At 37.5% G+C, this 25,702-nt stretch overlaps 1 protein-coding gene across 5 annotated transcripts; it reads left to right on the top strand.

Moving 5' to 3' along the window:
- Nucleotides 1–823: 823 nt before the first annotated feature.
- On the top strand, nucleotides 824–25,454 carry entrep3 (endosomal transmembrane epsin interactor 3). 5 transcript variants are annotated; one of them, XM_087286992.1, is made up of 14 exons: nucleotides 824–1,726; nucleotides 2,641–2,697; nucleotides 2,833–2,940; nucleotides 3,851–3,964; nucleotides 6,636–6,743; nucleotides 6,862–7,022; nucleotides 9,132–9,231; nucleotides 9,618–9,690; nucleotides 11,477–11,756; nucleotides 14,879–15,204; nucleotides 15,295–15,363; nucleotides 17,548–17,717; nucleotides 21,636–21,770; nucleotides 21,872–25,454. In XM_087286992.1, the coding sequence occupies exons 1-14, from the start codon at nucleotides 1,499–1,501 to the stop codon at nucleotides 22,118–22,120; spliced, it is 2,178 nt and encodes a 725-aa protein (XP_087143118.1). In that variant the 5' UTR covers nucleotides 824–1,498; the 3' UTR covers nucleotides 22,121–25,454. The 5 variants fall into 5 exon arrangements, 4 of the variants coding, with proteins under 4 accessions (XP_087143118.1, XP_087143119.1, XP_087143120.1 ...); XM_087286993.1 differs by having other exon boundaries at nucleotides 11,528–11,756; XM_087286994.1 differs by having other exon boundaries at nucleotides 2,833–2,935.
- Nucleotides 25,455–25,702: the final 248 nt, after the last annotated feature.

Here is a 25,702-nt window from a genome sequence, read left to right on the forward strand (position 1 = left end):
AAAATTTGCCTCTTGAAAGAAAGCAAGGTAGGACAGGACCAAAACAGCTGAAGCAGAATGGCACCTGTCGCACTCAGGATCGATAGACAGGATTTGAAATAACTTTAAAAAAAAAAGAAAATATGAATAAAATAATGTTTCATTGTAACTGAAAAAATAAAATGTCTTATACAAAATTGTTTTATATTTTAAATTATGAAATGCTTGATGGCAAATCTCTAAAGGACACCGTATAAAGAAAGATATATGAGAATTTAGTATTTTTGACCTACACTATGATCCTTAAATAGTATTTTAAGGTCATAAAAGTATTCTTGTTTCTAATTTATTTGGTGTAAAACTACTAAATTGCTTTTTAGTGGATCCTAGTGTAAAATCAGTGTCAAATCTGCAGAACGTTTTTGTATTGATGCACAAAAGGCCATTTTCGTCTTTGATTCATTATTTTGTGGCAGACCCATGCTGTTTTGGGTAATAATCATAAAGCCAATAGCCTATATTTCTTAACGTCTTTCGGTTATTGTCAAGTGTCACACACCGAAGTCATATCTTATGCGCGTGCGCAAAAAGGTCGCCAACCGTTGAGACTGTAGAAGTGGGTTGCCATGCAACCGCCCATCCAGCGCAGCATCATCAGCACCTACACTGTAACTACCTCTCGGTGCCGCATTGAATAAATAGCTTATTATGGACACGTGCTATATGATGCCTCTTTCCTTTTTTTCTTTTTAAAATTGAAATGCCATCGGGTAACGTTCACATGACGTCAGGAATTACACCCTGAGGCATACGTTAATACACTTCAGGTCTGGCGCGATTACGTAGTGATGCTCATGTCCGGGATACGGACGGGAAGGGAGCCTCGTGACTGCGGGAGGAAAAAGAGGAGACCGGATCTAAGATAAAGCTCCCTCAACAGGGAACACCTTGGCTTTATGATTATTACCCAAAACAGCATGACATTATTACCTTAAGGAATTCTGCTCCACAAACTACTTCCGCGCGTCTGTTTTCGTTTCCCATTCCTGTCGATTGTTTCCTTTTTTCTGTTTTGCTTCATGAAACGGCTTTTCCGGGCTCAGGTGGGAGCCGAAAGGCTCTCTAGTGGAAACCCGTGGAAGAGACAGTTGGATGTGAGCTGGACTGGGATTGTTTGTTTAGACCTGCTCCGCGCGGAGTAGCCTGAAGGCCGAGGTATCGGATGCTGAAGCCGCTCGGCCTGCTGAGGCTCCGGGTACCGCAATGCCGCGGGGATGTGGAGAGAGAGACGGCAGGTGGGCGATGGAACGAGCGGGATCAGGGGATATTGGAAAATGCAGATGTACTACGCCAAGAATAAATGTTGACACAACATAAGTGCATCGAGTTCAGGTTTAACAGCTCTGGGCTTAATGTTGCACAGATCCTAACCACATATTTAAAATAGTATCTTTCACAAGATAGCCTGTATATATTTTGGACTGAGTCTAATAACCGAGTTAGTCTTTGATTGGCTATCATGCCCTCTCCGTCGGACTCCAGCAGCGTGGCCTCGATGTCCGGCTCTCGGGCTCTGTCTGGGAGCCGCAGAGGAATGTCTGGCAGGACCAGCGCGCGGGTGCTGCTGTACCTCGGCTTGTGTCACCTTGCGCTCGGGGCAATGGTTCTGGCCTTCAGCTTCACCAGCCTCGCCTTCACCTCATCACCCCGGGTCAGACAGTCTTGCCCTTTTTGGGCTGGCTTTTTTGTAAGTTTGTTTTAACTGTTTGTTTGGTGATTAATATATACTCATATGAGCAGTAATGTCAGCTGTGCCCTTCTGTATATATGTAGGCTACTCTTTAAAGGTGATATAAAATAGTTTGAAAGAGGTAAACTATTATATATTAAAACTAATACATTTCATATTTATTTTAAATATTAGACTAAAAAATGTACAGAAAATCTGCCTTTTTGTAAATTTCTTTTTTAAAACGTTGAATGCATTAATGAGCTACAAGCAATAGATATTTATAGCGCATCAAGCTCATATTGTTGATCTGAAAATCTCAGAACATTGACATTTTCTTTCAATTCAAATATTGTCAAAAAGCTTTTCCATTTGATCAATTTAATGACTAAATCATTTAATATTTGTGAGTAAATCAAATTTGTAATGGAATCAAAGAGCGATATTAAGATTTTTTAATAATACTTGTTTACGTTTTCTTTTGTTGTTTGCCTTTAGTATTGTATCAGTGATGCATCACTTGTCTTATTAAATGCTTAAGAAAGGTGATTTACACTTATTGTAAGATATCAGCTAATAACATTGTTGCACAAAAACAACTATTAACCCCATAACCTTTAAGTCATAATGTTTTAATAAATAGATCGTGTAATGAAAAGAAGTTGGAAGTCGAATTTCAAAGCATGCATGGTAGCACGAGTGGTAAGATAATAAATGATCTCCTGCTTCACCCAAGGCAAGCGTTTAATGGTTGATAAAATATCAGCAATTTTTTCTATTTACTTCATAAATATGCTGTAATCCTCCAAATGGGGAATGACAAACTAAAACACAATAAAACTACTGTGATGTGAAAGTGCTTAATGCAGCATTTAATCAAAGTGTTTTGAATCCATTTAGTAAATGTTTTTTTCTATCTCTCTGTCAAACAGGTAGTGGCGTCAGGAGTAGTAGGTGTGATATCATGGAGGAGGCCCTTCACTCTTGTCGTATGTGCTTTCATCATCTTTCAGGATGTTTTGAGTGTGTGTGTGTGTGTGTGTGTGTGTGTGTGTGTGTGTGTGTGTGTGTGTGTGTGTGCTCCTCGTAGTTTCTGCAGTGATGCTGTTTTTTGATTTGTTCAGGTGTCGCTGTTCATGCTGCTCTCTGCAGTGTGTGTGATTCTCAGTCTGGCTGGCTCCATGCTCTCATGTCAGAATGCACAGATGGTCAAATCTTATGTTGACTGTAAGGTACACTCTTCTCTTCTCTTCTCTTCTCTTCTCTTCTCTTCTCTTCTCTTCTCTTCTCTTCTCTTCTCTTCTCTTCTCTTCTCTTCTCTTCTCTTCTCTTCTCTTCTCTTCTCCCTGTGTTCCCACAAGTCTGAAATTTCTGGAATATTGTGGATTTTTATTCTATTTTAAATGTTGAAAATCTGATTTTTTTAGTCCAATTAAAAATGTGTATCGTTTTCCTTTTAAGTTATAGTTATTCATTCATTCATTTTCTTTTTGACTTAGTCCCTTTATTAATCCGGGGTCGCCAGAGCGGAATGAACTGCCAACTTATCCTGCACGTTTTAGCGGATGGCCTCCCAGCCACAACCCATCTCTGGGATAAATAGTTAGTTAATGAGTTATGAGTTAGTTTAATATCATGAATAGGCTAATTTCAGCACTATTTTATGCCTTTCACTCTCATCAACTGCATTTTGACAAGGGCAATCCCTTAATGCAGTCATCAAACTGGACCTTTTAATCAAGGCTATCAAGCATTGGCTTCAAAATGACCATTTTAAAGAATGGGAGTTTAAAAGTAAATGGCAGAAAAGGTTAATGTAAATTTTTAAACCTGCTATTGAGCATTTAAATATGGATCATGAAGCACTTCGCAGATACGTAAACAGTTTTTTTTTAAATTCTGAGGTAAATTATCTATTGTTGTTTTAATAATGGCTATTAAAGTCATCCAATGTTATATTCAAGGTAAAACCATTTTCTTATGATGCAAACAGAAGCTTATTTTCCATCCATTTGATTGTATAGAAGTTCAGTGGTAATAAGGAAAATGTTAGGCAATTTGATATTTGGCTTAAAGTGGGAATGGTGCTCGTCTTCTTGTTCTTTTTCTTGTCATAAAGTATTATCTGTGTGTTTGTTCCAGGTGGAGAATCGTCTGTGTCTTTGCTGTGAGCCTAAGTCATGCTCTCTAAAGGAAGATGATACTCTAGTGCTCTACCAACATAAAGACTGCCATGCTGTGCGACACCAGCTTAAGGTTTGTGCTTTGACCTGTGTGTTTGGCCGACGCAATGAGTTTACTTGAAACCCTGTTTACTTGAGCATGTTGCAGAGCCTACGTGGGAAAATATTCAGCCATCTCTAACATTTCTTTTTGTTGTAGAAATTATGTTTGGAAGTTTTGGTTTTTAATTATGACAGGAATGCATGTTGACAGGAAACACAGTTAGAGAGACAGGATTGGGAAAGTCCTGCGAGTCAGGATTCAAACTTTTTGATGCTTGCAGCACAGTTCTGCTATATGTGGATGTACTGACCACTATGCTGCTGGGGCTGACGTTTGCAAATAATAACACAAAAAGTGCAACCAAAACATTGAAATCGACGTGGAATTTTTAGTTGAGTATATGAAATATATTCAACTATATCATCATATCATCAATACAGTCTAATAAATCAAGATTCTTATTATTTTATTTTAAACACACTCCTGTTTTTGTTTCACAGTTCCAAATGTTTTGTATGCCAAACTGTGTGTAGAGTTAGTTTTTTTGTTTTTATGGGGATATCTTAACTTTTTTCATACCATACATCAGGGATAGGCGACGCAGTGGCACAGTAGGTAGTGCTGTCGCCTCACAGCAAGAAGGTCGCTGGTTCGAGTTTCGGCTGGGTCAGTTAGCGTTTCTGTGTGGAGTTTGCATGTTCTCCCTGCGTTTGCGTGGGTTTTCTTCAGGTGCTCCAGTTTCCCCCACAGTCCAAAGACATGTGGTACAGGTGAATTGGGTAGGCTAAATTGTCCGTAGTGTATGTGTGTGAATGAGTGTGTGTGGATGTTTCCCAGAGATGGGTTGCGGCTGGAAGGGCATCCGCTGCATAAAAATGTGCTGGATAAGTTGGCGGTTCATTCCGCTGGGGTAACCCCGGATTAATAAAGGGATTAAGCTGAAAAGAAAATGAATGATTGAATGACACCAGGGATTCTCAACCAGTGGGCCTCAGCAATCCTGCCAGGTAGGGCATGAAATAGCTTAAAATTAACTTAAATATTATACTATAATTATTTGATTTTATAATTATTCATTCATTTTCTTGTCGGCTTAGTCCCTTTATTAATCCAGGGTTGCCACAGCGAAATGAACCGACTAACTTATACAGGAGGTTTTAAGGCAGCGGATGCCCTTCCAGCCGCAACCTATCTCTGGGAAACATCCACACACACACATACACTACAAAAAATTTAACCTACCCAATTCACCTGTACCGCATATACCGCTGTGGGGGAAACTGGAGCTTCCGGAGGAGCAATCAGAGAGAACATGCAAACTCCACACAGAAACGCCAACTGAGCTGAGGTTCAAACCAGCGACCCAGCGACCTTCTTGCTGTGAGGTGACAGCACTACCAAATGCGCCACTGCGTTGCCCGATTTTATTATTAAATATGTCATATTAAAATTATAGTAGTAATGACTGTGGATTAAATTTTCAACCATTGAGCGTCAACCGGGACTATGTTCTCATTTATGTAACAAAACAGTCACGCAAATGTAAAGGTAACGATGATTAGAGTTATAATAACCAGCTCACGCGTGCCTCTCGTCTAACTCATACTGTATCAGAGTCACACAAGTTGATTCACAAACTACTGTATGCATGTTCTCTTTGTTTTAACACTTTAAAAATATCTGTATAGTTGTCCAAATTAACGTCTTGCAAGGGTTTTATAACGGACATGCGTCCATACAGGAGGATCTAGCGAGACTCGGTGGTGTTTCAGTAGTGAACAACTGTTCACTGTTCCTGTCAGCGAACTCAAATAATGTCCAGCTACAAACCAAACCACCTTCACATTGATGTGCTTCATCAGATTTAGAGGATTTTTACTGTATTTTACATTTGGGCTTGGGGATAGGTTGTTTATTTGAATGGATATATATTAATAGATATATATATATATATATATATATATATATATATATATATATATATATATATATATAAGTGAAAAGTGTCTGAATATGCTTGAGTTTAAAGGGATTGTTCACCTAAAAATTACTATTAGGTCAGAAATTTTAAGTCCAATTCCATGATCCAAGAAAGAGGGATAGTTTTTCTTAAGTAGATCATTAAAGGGCTCATATTTTACCCCTTTTGCAAGTTGTAAGATAAGTCTTTGTTGTCTCCAGATTTTGTTTGTAAAGTTTTAGCTCTAAATACTTACCAGATTATTTATTATACAATGCAGAAATCATGAATTTTAGCCTCAGAACAGTATAGCTGTTTTTTAGCCTGTGCCTTTAAATGCAAATGAGCTGGTTTTCCCCGCCCACCTTTCCCACATGTCTGCTTCTCCTGCATTACATCAGTTACAGAGACAAACATTGATGAAGGAGAAACCTTGCTCATTAGTTAAAAATACCAAGTTAGTTTATTTGATGTATTTGTGGTGGAGTTAAGTCAAGCCTTTCTGAAACAATGAGTCACACACAAATGCAGTTACAATGTTTGTAGTACACACACATATGCATTTACTGACACTAATGCGGTTGTGGTGATTCCATTGGTCTCTGAAAAAATTCACTTACATGGCCTGGGGGTGAGATAGAATTAACAGCAAGTTTTCATTTTTGACTGAACCACCCCTTCAAACATTATTAACTATTATCATTCATTATTATTAATATGAACTATTGTGCATTTGTGCAGGATCTGCTGTTTAGCGCATGTGGCCTGAGTATTCTGTCCACCATTATCTGCACTCTGTCCACGGTCACCTGCAGCATTCATATCTTCTCTCTTGACCTGCTGCATCTGGTGAGACAAAATACAAAACACTGAAATAGTATTTTCCTTTCATATGTTACAGTGCATAGATACACTCTTCACCCATTCTCTCATTCCGCTCTATTTTTTATTCTTATTTTTTTTGTAGCTGGCTCCTCATCGCTCTCGCTCCGTCAACCCAGAATGCACAACACCTCAAGATGCATTTCTCAGTAACATGATGGATTTCGAGGAATTTGTTCCACCCATTCCTCCACCACCTTACTACCCTCCTGAATACACTTGCAGCTCTGAGACTGATGCACAGAGGTGAAAACACACGCACACACAAAAATGTTTGAGATTTTTTCATAATGTTGGGATATGTCTTTAAGCTGAACACAAATTAGGATTTTGTAAGAAAGCATTCCAGGAGTTTTTATATAATTTATTGAGTTTTTCTATGATATTTGCAATATAAAACATTTATACAGTTCCAAATCCATATTTGGCAGCTTCCGAGTAATCTGCACAAACCCAGCAGACAAATAAGGTCTTCTCTAGTGTAGTAATCAGTGATTTTCACTGTTCAAAAGTTTCTGAAGTTCTCATCTTGGTCCAGCCATGTCATGCAAGTTTTTTAAGATGCAAGGTGTGGAGAAAGAATGTTGTAACATTTACATGGACACCAAAAATCAGATTTCAATACGATTAAGTCAATACTCTGATTAAGAGTCTACCATGTAAACAGAGATTTTTGATTAATTTAATCTGATTAAGGTAATAATCGAACTAAACACAAATCGAATTAAGACATGTGTAGTATGCCGATTTTAGTTACATTATTGAAGTGCAGTACCGACATATAAACACTGCAATCAAACTATTGCCATCATGTAGGATGTTTCTCCACGGTATGTAACAGGATAGATACACACACAGCTGTTTGAATCTATTTTCTGCACCTACTGAGTCGGTAAAGAATCACAGACAGTTTTTTTTTTCACATTCGGCATGTGGTATCAAATTCCATTAAAACAACACACTTTTACCAGACCTTACTTTGTACTCACTTCCAATACCTCAGTTTGTCACGGTGGCATGAATGATATGTTCCTGAATGTAAGTGAAACTGTCAAATGCAAGGATACTGATACTGAAACACCTGAAATTACATGATACTCTGGAGGAAATGTGGATAGCGCAGTGATGCAATGTCAATACTCAATCTTTGTGCTAAAACATGTCAAATAATGTAATAATAAATTATGGATTTATTAATTATAAAAACAAAAACAACCCAGAGGGAGAAAAAAATAGCAAAAAATTAAGGGCACACTAAAAAGACAAAACAAGACAAAACAAGACAAAAACAGACTAGACTGGGCTGGCAGGGAAGAGCAGGGCTGGACAAAATCAGAAAAGGCAATAATCAACGACAAACTGGCACAGGACAACGGACATGAGGACACTATAAAGAAGATATAATTAATAAACAGACAGGTAACAGGATATATTGATAATACTTCAACAAAAAGTAGACTAGTAAATAGACAGGAGAACACATGACTCACAGACACAACACAAGCCATGTGCTCACATAAAACAGGACTAGAACATGCAGTCAACTCCGTTACCGTGTTTACATGAAACACAACACTAAAGCACACGGCACATGTAAACATGAACCACGTGCTAAACACAACACCAACAGAATACTGAATGTATGAGTACACAATAAATAAAAAACTCATTATGCAACCACACATGCAACGTGAATGTTCCATCCCAGCACCAACCAAAATCGAAACCAACTAGACTGAGACTCTGAGAATCATTGAGCACGCTGCAGACAGAACTGACACAAACACCAGGACAAGACGGCACTTGTACAAAGACGAATACAATGACAGAAAATGAGTGCTTGACCCAAGAATACTCGAGCCGAGCACAACATGTTAGACAAGACAGGACTAGTGTCTGGATTCCACCAAAAAAAAGAATTAACAAGATCGAAGTGACAGAATCCTGACAATACCATGCAGAACAAGATCATGAAAGGAATATTAAAAAAACAACTCATGTAAACACCTTAATTATACTATTGTCCTAATGATCATTGAGTGGTAATTGCTCTATACGTTGTCAGTGTTTGAGTCAATATAACAGATTGCCTGGAAATAAGAAGGTACCTTCAAAGATAACCCTTTTTAAATTTGTATTTGCTCCTTACTCACTAAAGATTCTCTGACAGATTATTTGATGACAATATAGTGGTATGGTTATAGGATGCAGTAGGAGCTGTTTTAAAGCAAAACAGTTCCTGTCTCAGCTAGAATGTAATTGGCGATTTCTGGTTTGTGCAAAAAGCGTCCTGCTGAATTCAATATTATGTCTCCTGTTGTTTTTCATGGCTGATTTTTCTGGGTGTTTCTGCAGTGTCACATATAATGGATCAATGGAGAGTCCAGTGCCTCTCTATCCAACCGACTGCCCTCCTCCTTATGAGGCAGTGATGGGTCAAAGGGCTCCTAGCCAGGTACATGTGTTGTGATTAATTATGATAATTGATGATGATTATTAATATTATTAATAATGATAATTATTAATATTAAGACATATTTAAATGATAGAATATAATGAGTGCTGGAAACCATGACTAAATTTTAATTATTTTTCAATGAATAGACAGGAAGTTTACGCAGCAGTTATGTGAAATACAAATGTTGGGTAGCATTAGTTGTGGTTGCTGTCACTTTTGATTAACCTTGCTGAATAAAAGTGTTAATTTCCTAAAAACAGAAGCATTGAGCCTCTTCAAACCTTTCAAATGTTGTATAAACACTGATCAGATTTTGTTTTGTTTTATAATCATCATCATTTGTAATACTGTGATCATCATGTTAACACTAACACTGTTCGTAGGCCACAGTGTATGACACTCAGGCTGGTGAGCTTTCTGGAGAGAGAGGAACTTCCACAGCTTTTAGTGGTGAAGGTTAGTATTTCCTGTTTCCATCTGGTTTTAAAGGGCACCTATTTTACCCCCTGTTTGAGTGTTAAGATGAGTCTTTTGTGTCTCCAGAATTTATCTGTAAAGTTTCAGCTCAAAACACCCATCAGATTTTTTAATTATACCTTTCAGAATATTGAAAATTACTGCTTTGAACACATTGTGGCTGTTTTTGTCGCCTGTGCCTTTAATGCTAGTTCTTCCTGCCCACAATTCCCATTTCCCTGTCAGTGTGTCTTCATTTTCGTCAGATAAACAGCACAGTGACAGACATGTAGGAAGCAGATCTCACGTAACGTTTGTGAGAAATGGCCTCAAAATAGAAGGTGCCATTTAAGATGTGATTTTAGGATATCTGATCACAAGGGGTATGGTATTACTCTGCATTTCAAATATTCAATTCACTTTAGTTTATCTTTAATCCTATAGTGCGTCCTACAATGTAGATTGTTTCAAAGCAGCTTAACATAGATGAAGAAGGAAGTAAAAGCCATAATTTTTCACTTTGTCGAACATTCCAGCAATTCAGGCAGACAGGAAAGTAGTGTAGAATGCCGGTGTAATTCTAGTTTAAGCAAAACTGATTTAGTTCAATTTAGTTTAAATGTCATTGCTGTTCATGTTCAGTTTAGTTCAGATCAGTATAATCCAAATGTCACTGCTAAAGACAATTCACTTAAGGCTGATTTATACTTCTCCATCAAGCATACGTGTAGGGTCCGGTGCAGCCTCTGTGTAGTCGAGTAGCCCTCGCCATGGCTAACACCAATGCTGATACTCACCTCACAAAAAATTGAAACGACTCATAACGCAAGCTCTGTGATTGGTCATCTTGGTACCAGTTATGAGCGTAGACGGCTCACAGTAGCTGGGAGCTACTGTGCAAGCCTGATGAGTCCAGTGAAAGGAGGTCCAGATGGAAACTTTTGTTTTGTGTTTACCTTATTATTAAAGTTGTTTCATGTTTACCGGTTTCAAAAACAAAAAAACAAAATACCCGTGAAGAAACCCGACACAGAGAAACATAAAAACCTACTGCCAGCTAGCATTTCAGAAGTGTTATTGCAGAGCAACACAAAAAGCACGCTTAACTATAAATGCACAGCTACACGCAAGGCTTGTGCTGTGAGTTCCGCCGATCACTCAACGCAGAAGTATAAGTCAACCTTTAAGAGGAACTACACTGATGCGCAGCTGCATAATTCCAAACAGGCTCTGTTGTTTGTAGTCTGTAGTTTCCCCTGGCCAAATGTCCTGGGCAGAGCTGCAATCTGGATGTTGGAGGCTTGAAAATAGTGGACATCATTTGTGAAAAAGGTGCAGGTTCAAATTGGTTACTTGGGTGGGTGTTTAAACTAGTTGATGGCATCGATGTGGAGACTTGTCTGTCAATTGGGTCTTTACAGGAATCAGTTTTACACTCTAAATTCATTCACAATAGCCATCTGCTCAGTATAAAGGCTGGATTAATGATCATGTGGACCTAAGCAGAAACAGACATATGAAAATGAGCATAGATGCCACTCAAATTGCAGTGTCTTTTTGGGAAGTTCCAAGTTTCTGGCTCTGGTTACCAAGATTAATGCAGCCTAACAATCCTTTGCAGGATTTGTATTCCAAAAATATGAGGTTGTGTTATAAGTCTCTTGTAATCACTAATGTTAAGATTTTATGTAACATCTTACATCAGGTATTGTCAAGTTTATATGAGTACGGCTGAATGTACGAATCTGTGTGTATATGTGTATATTTTGTATATTCTTTCTCTCAGTGTCAATGGACAGTGGCTCTCTGTTGATGTCTGAGATTGTGGATATTCCAGATGACAGCTCCCCGTCTGAGGACTCCTGCCTCATGGAGGTTGGCGTTGGTGTTCGGGCCCGATCGCGGGGGGCCAGCGAGGGAGGGGAGGGGGGAGAGTGTGCCAACTTCCGCTCTTCCCCACAACATCCTGAAGGAATGGTGGCAGCTGCTACCGGACGACGCTGTTTCAGAGGCGAGAGATCCAACTCCTGCTCCTCCCCGAGCACATACAACACCTCTACCTACAGGTGGGAACAACTTCCGTGTTAGATCTGATCACTAAATCTGATGTGTTTTCCCTTTATTAAGCTGATGACTGCATAGACCAAATAGGTGCTGCTAAACTTGTTAGTAAATTTGGCCTATTGAAAGGATACTGACCTACACTGGTCTCACAGTTCGGTTTGGTTACAGTTATGTCATTGCTTTAGTTCAATTTGATATATCATGATGGATTGAAAATGCACTGCATCCCCAGAATTCAAATTTACTTTACATCCATACAATTTTGACATTAAAAACAAGCAGTCAGCTATATGAACTAAACATTTCATTTTACCTGCTCATGCTTCTATATTTGATCAAATATCAAATAAGTAATAATGACATGATCAGTTTTTTGCTGCTCAATGAGTAGAAGAGATGTAGATTTTTACAGTGTGCCCTTAACAGTGACACAGGAGATCTTGGGTTCTACTGTACCTTCAGTGTCAGCTAAAGACATGTGTTTTGTAAACATTTTTATCCCTCCTGTCTTGTTCACCTCCCGTCCCTTACTTTAGTGTTCATGGTCAACATTGACTGGTCAGTTTTAACTGCTCCTAAATTAGCACAAAAAAAAATTCAAATCCAAATTTTTTTTTAACATTCTTTAGCTGTGAACAATGTCTCAGAATAGTGTTTTAACATGAATTTATAGAATTAGACATAAAATAACTGCAGTAAATATACAAATAGTGAGTAAGTTTGGGTGGTGTACAGTATATGGGGATGTTTTCTGCCTGGTGGATGAATTTAGTCTGGATACCCATTTGTTACATCACAGGTGTAACAAGGTTGACTAAAACACTCAAAATTCAATGACAAAGGTAATCATCACTTTTACATGTTCAAGTGCAAAGCATAGAGGTTATCATAAGGCCTTGAGGTAATCAGATGTAAAACACAATATTTGAGATTGCTTTAAGTTGTGAATTGGTCAGGTTTGACCCAAACACGACAGGAAAGTAATTACTCAAACTTGCGTATCCATGGCTTGACATTAGCACCCGCCAAATACAGGTAGATTTCAGCAGTGGCAGGTAAGACAGATACTCCCACTAGCCACTTTGGCTGGTTGAAATATGACTTTTAGCCAGGACAGATTACTGTGCATATGTTTTGTTAAATAAAAAGTATTAGTATACAGCTATATTTTGCTTGTTTCGGCACATTTCAAATTTGTGGCTAAGAAATAATTAATTGTTTATGTTTGGTGTGGTCAGGGGATAAATCCTTCAGTTTGAACTCTGAAAATTATGTAAAATAAAAACTAATTGTAATACTATATTTTTAATTTTTAATGTTTTTTACTATAATTGTAATACTATTATTGAGCAAGCTCATACACGTAACACAAAAAGTGAAATTAATGAGGAGGGATGTGGAGATAACACAAAATCTAAATCAAGTAATTTTTATCATGTCAGAGTCATATTTGTGTGTATAAAATATATTTTCCCAACTATAAAATTGTGGCTAGTAAAAATGGCGATTGCCTAGTAATGTTGGAAAACTACTAGCAACAGTGGCTGGTGATCAAAAAAGTTAAAGTCAAGCCCTGTGCGTAGCGCCTTTCCCAAAATAGTATGATGCTTTTACTTGCATCTCGTCTCGCAAGATGCTACTCGGTTGTGCATCTTGCCTTTCACGCCATTGTATTTTACCACAACAAAGTACTTCAGAAAACTGTTGCATCATAACCGGTTATGGTTTGTTTCTAAACCAATACCAAATTATCCTCTACTGCATTACAATGCACAATCGAATTTATTATTTTGACACTCCAACAAGAGATCATTGGTTTTGTTACATCTTTCAGATAATTTTTTTTTATTCTGTTATGAATTTCGGATTAATAAATGCACTGGTGACTTTCAGAGGATGATAAACCAGGTTGTGGCAGAACTTTCAGGTTGTAGAATCTATTTTGATGAGGTAGATGTTTGTAGTGATACTTGGTAACAGCACAGGGAGTTATTTCGATAGAGACACAGCTTATAATGCACAATATAATATATTAATTTTGACACTCCTACATGAGATCGTTGGTTTTGTTGCATTTTTCAGATTATTTTCTTATTCTGAAATGAATTTTGGATTAAGAAATGCACCAGTGGCTATTTTGGTGAAGTAGAAGTTTGTAGGGATACTTGGTGGCATAGAGTTATTTCGATAGCGACAAACCGTAAAGTTGACTGAGTTTGTGAAAGCAACTGTTGTATCTGGGAAGGGAAGTGAGACATTGGTAATGTACTCCCATTACAAGAATCAGTACATGATATTGAGTGATTCCCTTTTCTGTCAAATCCAATAGCTTTGCTTGGGATGAATTTGCCCCAGTTAGTTTTCTGTCTTTAGCCCATTAAATAAACTTGTTGAAAGTGTCTGTTCCATTAGTTTGTCTTTTGGTCTTCTGCCAACAAGCTTTTGAAAATGTGAATCTTTTTCTTTGCTCTGTTCTGGTTTTAACAGCGCCACAATTGGTAAGCATCAATAAAGTCAGCATGAAACAGAAGCTGCTATACTCTTTTCTTCCCTTTTGTGACAGTTATATGGAAGTAAATGGCTTCCGCACAAGAAACAAACCTAGGGCAATTTGATTTTGTCCATCGAAAACTGATTTGAGCATTTTAGCTTGCATTTGCCTAAGCTGAACAGATGTCCCTGTTTTATGAGGGTAATCCTGGTTTCTGGTGTCCTGTTCTTCGCATGAGCTGTGCCTGGAAAGGTCCCTGCCAACAAAGCCTGCTGGTAAACAAGAGTAACCACATAGTTAGAATTTTAACAAACAGAAGGCTCCATGAACTGATTGTTAGTTGCTCCTTGAGAGGTGTTTTTTCCCAAAAGCATTGTTAGCCAACTGTGTTGCCACCTATAGTTGCATCATAACCAACATAGTTGAAAGACATGAATTTTCCATGACCAGGCAAGTGTCGATTTAGCATGTTCAATCAGTGAAAATGAGTTTAGACAGATGCCAACAGACACTGCTGACACAGTGGTAACATGGAGTAAATCGTTGGTTTAAAGTCTGTTTGCTGTCTGTGGGTGTTTGCTGGTTATAAATAAAATAAGTATAAATAAATCAGCTTCATTGTTTCCACCACAGGTCTCCAGTCCTACGACGTCAAGCCCTGTTGGCTAGTAGCTGCTCTCAGTTGGAGTTCTTAACAGTATCTCAGCATTCTTCCATTCCTGAAATCAGAGTTCGCCCCTGCACACCCTCCCGACGAGGCTCCTCGTCCGTATTCAGTAACCCACCTTCCACAGCCCCATCAGGTCCAGCTCAGGACCGTCCAGACCTCACAGTACAGGCAAACCCTCCACGGCCTGTTTTCCGTGAGCAGATTGTGCGGGATCGAAAAAACAGCGATGGCTTCTTACCTCTTCTTAGGTCACACAGTGAACCAGGACTAAGCTCTTCCACAGATACAGGTAGGAAATAACCCTATGCATTGTCTGGGATTCATAAGAGCCTGCAAGCCAAGGTGACATCAGCTGTGTTTTTGCATCTTCTTTTCTCAGGGGATTTCAGTCTCTCAGGAGGCAGTAAAGGAGTCAGTGAGGGGGGATCGCAGACCTCATCAGAAACAGGTAAGTGTTTAGTGTTATGATTAACTCTTTCCTCACGATCATTTATCACACAACTCGTTTCTGCCATTGACAAAGGGGTGGTATTGTGTGTCTTTTGAAGTAGTACAGAATCTTTGCATCCAAAATTCAAGTCAAGGAGCAGCAGAATTTATTCATTCATTCGTTTTAGTAGCTGATTTATGAGGGCTTGCCCCAGCAGAATTAACCCCCAACTACTCTGGCTTATGTTTTACGCAGCGGATGCCCTTCCAGCTGCAATACAATGCTGGGAAAGATCAGAGTAAAAACATTAAGTGCTTGTAAGCTAACTTGACCATCAGACCTTTGACAGAATGTACATAAATATGTACAAAACATGAAGTTGTCCAGCCAAAATGTTGATCTGACAAAGAGGTACATGGCTATCTGAGTTTTAGGAGGGCGGATACTCTATATCTGTTTCACCTATGTTTTGCTAATTGTTCTGAGTCTAATCTAAAAGTAAGGGCACACTCACATTAGGTACAGTTGCCTTGAACCGTGCCAAAGCGTGATTGTCCCCCATCCCCTCTCCCCTTGGCCTGCACTCACACTGCATTTTTACCAACCAAACCTGAGCACGCTTACGTCATCGATGGTGTGACTGTTCAGTTTAACAGGAAGAGAAGCGATCTTGCTCATCACAGTGGAGATTGCTTTAATTATATTTTTTTATAATTTTTAGTCGTTTGGGATGCATTGAAATGCAGTCAAACACTTTGCTGAACAGATCCACCACTTTTGATGCTCATAAATGATCATAATTGTCCTCGTGCTGCAGGTATTGGGAGGTTTCTTGAAGATGCTGCTGACGTGCAGTGAGGGGTTTGCGTTTTAATAAACTACAACAGTTTGCGTTCATTGAAAATTAAGAATGATTAATAAATCCAGATGAAACAGTCCCCTAAAAGTGTCGCCGCATCTTCAGTTTCAGGCTTTGCACTCACACTACAAGCGTACCACTCCAAATCCCAAGTGAACCGTGATCTGGAACACCTCTTCCAACCGGGAAAGAGCCAGTCAACTGAACCACACCTAAGCCTGATTCAGAGCACTCACACTTCTCAAATGAATCAGGAAACGCGCCTGGGCACGGTTCGGATAGCATAGTCTGAGTGCACCCTAATGCTTGCCAAAGAGCTGTTTTTCACATTCAGATGCAGATAAAATTCACACTTAAAGAAAATCAGTTTGGAAAGAGTAATTAAAAGTGCTCTTCATTTTTATTTATATTAGGGGTGTAACAATATACAAACTGTGATGCATAAGCAAACTGTGATACTGTGATACCACATCAAATCTTGACAAATAGGTTCATTTAAAGTTCAAAATGTTGCTTTCAATTGAGTGTTTATGGAGTTGTTGTGAAATCTCCAGGCTTCTGAGCTTAAAATTTACCAGCTGCATTTCTGTCCACCCGCATTTATGTGTCAGCAACTGCTATTCCCGTTTAGCAACTTCTCACTCAGTCACAGTGAAGTTGTCAGGTGGAAGTTCGATAAATGTTATAATTTCTGAACAACAGAAGAGCAGTGAGAAGTTCTTTTTTTTGTTTTGGCTGTGAAGCACCAGCAGAACTGCATCTTTCTGAACACAGCTTGTGTTACAAATAACCATTGATTTTTAGCATTGTTTTTAACTAAATCCCTGATCAATTGAATCTTTTCAAAGCTGTTATGCTGGCATGACAAAAAGGCTGATGTTGAAAAATGGAGCAGATAAAAACTACTGGATGAACACTCAACAACAAACCTGCCTCCCAGACGAGGGATTTCATCTCTCATGCAATATTTTTAAAGAGACAGTATCAAAAAAGACAACACTTCACAACAAAGTTGCATTTTTTAATATCAGCTAACTATAATAGTTAATACTAGTAATAGTAATAATTACAATAAATGTATTTCGCTTTGTAGTATTCTTTAATGGACCTGATCTAAAGTGAACTAATAAATGGTTTATTGTTTTATTAACTAACATTAACAAAGATTAAAAAATGCTGAGACTAATTACAGTTAATGGATTAAAATGTTAACAATACTGACTTATGCAATTATCAAACATTTTGTAACAATTTATTTATTTATTTATTTATTTATTTATTTACGAACTAACCTGAATCCCTATTTCTATAATTGAATTCTTTGGTTTATTTGTGTCACTCAGGAGTATTGTCTGGAGCTGGTTTGCTGCCTCGCTCCTCTCTGGCACTTCCTGCTTCCCTGCCCAGAAAGGGTAGCATAAAAGCTTTGAGTAGCCGGTTGCCCATCAAACAGGTTCCTGCTACATCGCTGCGTTTGCCCAAAGACTGTGCACGCTCTCTTGGAGACCTCAAGGTTAGTCTTTTAATTTCATGGATGCATACATCTGAAGATCCCTTATGCCCAATAATACAGTAGGGCTTCCCCCTAGTAGTCGACTAACCATTAGTGAACTAGAAGAGGCTTGATCAACCAAACTTTTATTAACTACTTAGCATTAGTCAGTTAGATTAATCACTTAGAATTTTTATTTGAATCCACTTGAGATGGTGATGAGGTGAATCAGGCTATCAAGTTTTAATTTTTAAGTTGTACAGAAATAACATAAACCATCTCTCTGCTTGCAGTTATTGTGAATTGAAGAAGAGACAAACCAGGAGAAATTTTGGGTATTTTCAAAGCAGAATCCTTTAATAAGAACTGGCCTTGAACTGTGTTGTTCATCGAAAATCTCGACTACAGCAGCTGACATTTAGTTAAATACACAATTTAGTGGCCAGTGCTTATTATAGAAACAAAAACAGAAGAAAATCTTGTTTTCTTATTATTTGAATTTAAATCTTGTTATTTGTCAGACAAAAGACACAGCTGTGCCTGGAACTCACAATTTGCATTACTTTGGAGACATGATACTGTATTTCACACATAGGGAGTCAGATCTGATGTGCCTAAAACTTAGAATTTGCATTATTTTGGAGAAACGACAGTCTCTTGCCCATAGGCAGTCAAACCTGATCCCTCAAAATGCATCTTACAATGTAGAAAACATCCTAGGAAACATCCATACACTCTCATTCACACTCATACACTACGGACAGTTTAGCTTACCCAATTCATCTCTATCGCATGTCTTTGGACTTGAGGGTAACTGGAGCACCCGGAGGAAACCCATGCGAACGCGGGGAGAACATGCAAACTCCACCCATAAATGCCTGCTGACCCAGCTGAGGCTCGAACCAGCAACCTTTTGCAGTGAGGCAGCGCTACCCTCTGTACCCCAGCATCACCATCTTTGAATATGTAATTTATATTAAAATTACAGGCACATCCTGTACTGTGGAGATGACGAGTCAGTGTAAGTGACTTCATCTCTTAAGCTTGATTTGATTAGATTTTTTATTAGATTTATTTATTTTCGAACAAAAATATCATACATAAAATATCATTAACAAAAAATAAATTTCAACATGGTCGAAAATGGAGTGGGATGAAGCACAAGCTGATTATTTTTCTACCCCATTACCACATACAGTTGAAGTCAGAATTATTAGCCCCCTTCGAATTTGTTTTGTTTTTAAAATATTTTCCCAAAGATGTTTAACAGAGCAAGTACATTTTCACAGAATGTCTGATAATATTTTTTCTTCTGGAGAAAGTCTTATTTGTTTTATTTCGGCTAGAATAAAAGCAGCTTTTAATTTTTAAACACAATTTTAGGGACAAAATTATTAGCCCCCTTAAGCTATATTTTTTCTCAATAATCTACAGACCAAACTACTGTTATACAATAACTTGCCTGATTACCCTAACCTGCCTAAGTAACCTAATTAACCCAGTGAAGCCTTTTAATGTCACTTTAAGCTGTATAGAAGTGTCTTAAAATATCTAGTAAAATATTATTTACTGTCATCATGATAAAAATAAAATAAATCCATTATTAGAAATGAGTTATTAAAACTATTATGTTTAGAAATGTGTTGAAAAAAATCTTTTCTCCGTTAAACAGAAATTGAGGGAAAAATAAACAAGCGGTCTAAAAATTCAGGGGGGCTAATAATTCTGACTTCAACTGTACATCATTCGTCTATTACTTAAACTTATTTCTTCTTTTACTTATCTCTTCTTTTTACATGAGACATATTTTATCCTTTTGGAATGTTTGACATATTAGATGCTTGAATCCATTTGTACATTTACATTTTGTAACATAGACCAAAAAAAAAAAAAACATAGTACTGCAAATAGCCATTAATTAAAGTTTCATCATACCTTTCTCATTTTATCCTTTTTCAGTCACCTCTATTTATCATTATATTACATTAATAATATGTATTTTTACAACTTTTTAAACTGATTATTATCCTGACATTGTTTGAGAGTATGATCTAGACTGTTCCATAGTTTTACACCACAGACAGACATACACAAACTTTTCAAAGTTGCCCTTGTTTTCAACCTCTTAAAATTTAGTTCTTCTCTCAGATTATATCCCCCTTGTCTTTCTTCAAAAAAACTTTTGTATACATTTTGGAAGTAATTTATTCCTAGCTTTAAACATAAATTGTGTTGTTTTAAATTTAACCAAATCATTGAACTTGAGTATCTTTATCCTTATCATTGAAAAAATAAAGGTATTGTATGCTCCAACTACTCCACACCTTCTATCAGTCTGATTACTTTTTTCTGCATTGTACTTATGGATTGTAAATTAGATTTATATGTATTCCCCCAAATTTCAACACAATAACTCATATAAGGCAACATAAGTGTGTTATATAATATATACAATGATTTATTGTCCAGGATAAATCTTGCATTATAAACTTTTGCTACAGTTTTTACTAATTTTGATATCACATTATTTATTTGCCGTTTCCAACTAATTTTATGATCCAATACAGCAATAAGAAACTTAATTGCATATACTATAATTATAACTTCATTATCAATATGTAAAACTATATTATGAAAACTTTTTATTTTCCCAAATAACATAACCTTTGTTTTGCTTATATTTAATGGCAATTTGTTCAAACATCAAACCATAAATTCAATTTAATCATTTCTGTTTTAATCAACTCCCTAAGTTTTATTAAATTATCCCCAGAACAAAAGATACTCGTATCATCTGCAAATAAAATAAAAACAACTCTGATATCTTACACATATCATTATTATAAATTATAAACACTATTAGACCTAAAACTGATCCTTGTGGTATGCCACACTTTACATTTAGATATGATTTGATATGAGCTGAAAACAAAGAAGGAACTAGTTTATCAATGGATTCTTTTCCCAAGAATGTTATGATGTATTTAGCAGTCATCATAATTTTAAATCCTTGACAGTTTTTAATATATTTATATATATTTAAAAAAAACAAAAACATTTGAACATTTAAATGCAAACATGTATGTAGTATATCATCTTTGAGTCATTACAAACAAAAAACAAATTACCGCTAATGTGAGGTGTTTCTAATGCATCGTCTATGGGGCAGGGAATAAATTTGACATTATTCTCTCCTCTGGCTGCTGTCATCAGTCTCACACTATTTTTTTCCTTTTTCTGAAAATCTTGATAGCACCATTATGGAGTTTTTCTTGTATCATTTCAGTAATTAGGATTTTAATAAATGTATTTGTTGTATTGTCCCGTTCACTGCGCTCTAAGTTTACCCAACTATGACGCCTTTCGCTATTGAGAAACCCGGAAATGTGAAATAGTCTAGAAGTTATTCAAATGTTAATGTTAAAATGTCCATATGGGTTTTCCCTTACACATTCACAATTATTACTTCTGCCAGTGTACTATGACAATCTTTATGTGTGCCCTTGGATGCTTATTAGGTTATGAAGATAATTAAATGCTTACTATTTTGATTTAAATTATGGTTTATTAACAAACATCCATTTAGTTGACAGATGACTTGATGTAAATTACCTAGTCCAGTGTTTCTCAACCACGTTCCTGGAGGCACACCAGCTCTGTACATTTTCCAGGTATCCTTAACCAAATACGCCAGATTCAGATCATCGGCTTATTAGCAGAGACTGAAAGACCTGTAATGAGCGTGACAGACAAAGGGGACATCCAAAACATGCAGTGTTGGTTGTCTTCCAGGAACGTGGTCGAGAAACACTGACCTAATCAACCCGATTTTCAAAATCTTTAGTCGAGGGCGATTCTACCAAAAACACATTTCAGTTCAGTTCAGATTTGTAATGCACTGACTGATTTTATTATTTGTTTTTTCGATTTTCCTCACAGGTCACTCGAGTTTTAGTGCAGCGTTTCCTGCAGAGATCTAAACGTAACTTAGCCCCTGCTTCTGACCATACTGCAAACTGTACTCAGGGGCCTAAAAGGAGGACTGGAGGAGAGGGCAGTCTGCCTTTAGAACAGGTGAAACATTGGCAGATCTAAAAATAAAAACTTTTAAGTTCAGCTAGAATTTAGTGTAGTCTTACAAAAATAACCCATTACATGTCTGTGCTTCAATGAAGGTGCTTCGTAACTCTTTGGGAGCCAATAGGGGGCAGCAGCAGCACGTCCACCACCACTGCCGTGGACATCATCACTCTCATAGTGACAGTCGCCATAATGCCCGTCGCCATGACGATGACCCTGCAAGAGCCAGAGGAATCCACCTGCGCAGCTGCGGAGACCTAAGCTCAACATCTGTTGTCTCACTGCGCCGGCTTCACCCACCACACGGGTCATCAGGAGCATTTTATTCAGAATCTGCCCTCTGAAATAGGGCGAGTGAATCTGGAATAAATCCCTGAAGAAAAGATAACAGGTGGGAAATAGATTTGAGATGAGGAATTCATCTTGCAGAAAGCAAAAGCAGATGTGCTTTTCGAAATCTAAGAAGTTTTTAGCTGTTCTTGCCATAGTAAAAAGACTCCACATTGCATAACAATAACATTTCAGACCCACTGCTGTCTGTACCAGACAAGATCCTTCTGTTTTTTTCTTTTCTTTCATTTTAGGGCTTCTTTTTCTCACTCACTGTTTACGTAGATTTGGAAAGAATGCAGTACCTCTGACACTGCTGCTTATCTTCACAGCTCATTACAAAGCACTTATGAAAATACAAACAAGCAAAGCCGTAACCATGTCTTGAACACTGAGTGGAGGAGGGGCTTTTTCATCTTATTATCTAATGTTGGGCTCACATTACAGGAGTTTTTCAATCCTAAATGATTAAGAAATCTGGTTCCAACACACACTTAAAGAGAACCTACTCAACTTTTCTTCCCATTTTGATGGAGTTAATAAGATTTCCATTCCAGAGGCAGTGATTTGTGAAGTAGAATAGTGCAGAAAAATGTTAACAAAAGGGAAATTGTAACAAGATAATTTATATCATGATCAACACAAGCATCTACTGTACATCGAAGTTAACCAGGAAACAGTGACACAGTGTTTATTTTATTAGACACTTACACTTAGACACTTACACTCACCGGCCACTTTATTAGGTACATCTGTCCAACCGCTCGTTAACGCAAATTTTTAATGAGTCTGATGAGTCCTAATTTCTGCTGTGACATTTGTATGGTAGGGTCAGAATTTGGCATCAACAACATGAAAGCATGGATCCATCCTGTCTTGTATCAATGGTTCAGGCTGGTGGTGGTGCTGTAATGGTGTGGGGGATATTTTCTTGGCACACTTTAGGCTTATTAGTACCAGTTGAGCATTGTGTCAACACTACAGCCTACCTGAGTATTGTTGCTGACCATGTCGATCTCTTAATGACCACAGTGTACCCATTCTCTTGATGGCTTCTTCCAGCAGAATAACGCACCATGCCATAAAGTGCGAATCATCACAGACTGGTTTCTTGAACATGACAATGAGTTTACTGTACTCAAATGGCCTCCACACTCACCAGAACTCAATCCAATAGAGCACATTTTGGACGTGGTGGAATGGGAGATTCGCATCATGTATATGCTGCTGACAAATCTACAGCAACTGCATTAAGCAATTATGTCAATATGGACCAAAATCTCTAAGGAATTATTCCAATACCTTCTTGAATCTATGCCATTAATGTTTAAGGCAGTTCTGAATGAAAACGGGGTCCAACCCGGGTAGTAGTAAGGTGTACCTAATGAAGTGGCCGGTAAGTGTACATAGCAATAGTCACTGATGCACCAACAGTTAATGTGTACATTTGCTAGCCTAGCACACTGGCAGTTAATGTATTCACATGGTACATGTGCAAGGCTGGTGTCCTGCATAGTTTACGTCCAACTTCCTTCCACACACCTCTTTGGAAGTTTCTAGTTTACCTAGAAAGAGCTTGATTAGCTTGTTCAGGTGTGTTTAATTGGGGTTGGAACTAAAATATGAAGGACATCGGCCCTCCAGGAATGAGTTGTCCTGCTTTAGGTAAACAATTAATCCATGCAAGTTAATCTACTGAAAAAAAAAATGTTTGTTTAAACTCTTCTTCTGAATCTTCTGAAAAGACTGAGCATTTGCTCTTGCATTTGGATTGGCTGTCCTTCTCTTTTGACATCAGTTTGGTGCCTTCAGCCAAACTATTCTAAACCACGCCCCTTTTACCATTAGTTTTCAATAAGGGAATGATGTGCAAAAAGAACCCCCCCAACACACTCAATATTCAGGTTCAGTTCTTCAGGTTCAGACAGACTAATTGTTAGCTAACATTCTTAACTAAAAACTAAAGCATTGTGCTGCAATCCATGTTTGTTTGATCATTGCAATACAACAATACTATAACAATACAACTCCACATCACCTTTCATTTGGCCAGTATAAAACGTTTTACAGGTCATCTTGTGAATGTAACAGTTGTTTAACATTTTGTAATCCTAAAATAAAATAATAAAAATAGAGAACACAATATCTAATATTGGAGGGTGACAATTGTGCTATTTTAATTACATGGTAATTACACAACTTCCACATGCAAAATGCATGACCACACAGTCAGTTGTGGTTCTAACTCCTTTACCACTAAACTCTTTCACTAACTGACTACACTGCGCAGAACAGTTTAATAACCCAAACATCATCTTGCATATATAATATTGATGTTTTTTAACCTCAAATTTACAAAAATGCTGAGGTTTATACCGCAGTGACGTATTTGGATTCATTGGCTTTTTTCCTAGAAGTGCATGATTTTTCTAAAATGACTAATTCGATTGAAAATGAGATTTTTTTGTGTCTGTCTGTCTCTCATGATGGAGTCCAGCTTCCCAGTCTGTGTAATAATACTTTCCTACAGAATGCCTCTGCATGCATTAAGAAGGCTTGTTTTCTCTTTTTGCACAAACACAAACACACACACACACACACACACACACACAGCTACACAAACATGCTTGTGACAAAGCTAGATGTCACTAATGCAAAGACACGTGTGAGGGAATTTGGGATTTTGTAATAAAGTCGATTCTCTGGCAATAAACACTTGTACAGTTACTGTATGTAGACCTTGAAATGTTAAAGGAAACTGGGACCTTGTATTGGTTGGAAGTTACCTGCAAATCTGAACGAACTGTCAAACTGCAACGTTCAAGAATGTGTACAATGTTCTGGAGGGTTCTGCTCAACACGCTGGAAAGACAGCCATGGACTTCTGTTGTGTTCTGGAAATGCATGAACATCTGAAGGAATCACTGCAGTTGTCATTTGTTTGGAAGTGCTTTGAAATGCTAGTTATTGGCTTTGAATTGGTAGCAATGTTGCTAAATTCTTTTAATACAGTTGCTGCATATGTAAATATCATTGATGCACGGACCGTTATGCTCACACACATTCTGCATCTTTTTGAAGCACTGAAACCAAGTCTGAACAAGAGCTTGATATTCTACCTCTTACAATGCATACACTGACATGTTATGGCCTAGTGAAATATTTGAATAATTTAAAGGATTTAATGGGCTACTAATGAAACTGACTGATAAAGAAATACTGTTATTCTGGGATTATGATGCCTAAAAAGAACATTTAAAAATGGCTCTACTTTATGAACTTTAAATGCAAGTAATGTAAAATATGGAGGAAAAAAAACGTGAATAAAATGTATACACTTCAAAATGATTTGAAAAGAACTAAAATCATTTCTCACTTTTCACCTTCTTGTGTTGTATTATGCAGTCTCCACTTTTTCATTGTATTATTTGCCTCCAGAAAATGACTATTAAGCTGTTTGTGTTTCCAAAAAATATTTTTATTTAATTGTTTATGTGTTTGCCGAATCACTTTTATACATTATGAAGTACCTCATGATACTATTAGTTACTATTTCAGAAATTTAATGACAAAAAGACAAATGTAAAATGTAACTT

The sequence above is a fragment of the Danio rerio genome, chromosome 16, assembly GCF_052040795.2.
Source record: "Danio rerio strain M-AB ecotype USA chromosome 16, GRCz13ab, whole genome shotgun sequence".
In the NCBI taxonomy this organism is placed as follows: domain Eukaryota; kingdom Metazoa; phylum Chordata; class Actinopteri; order Cypriniformes; family Danionidae; genus Danio; species Danio rerio.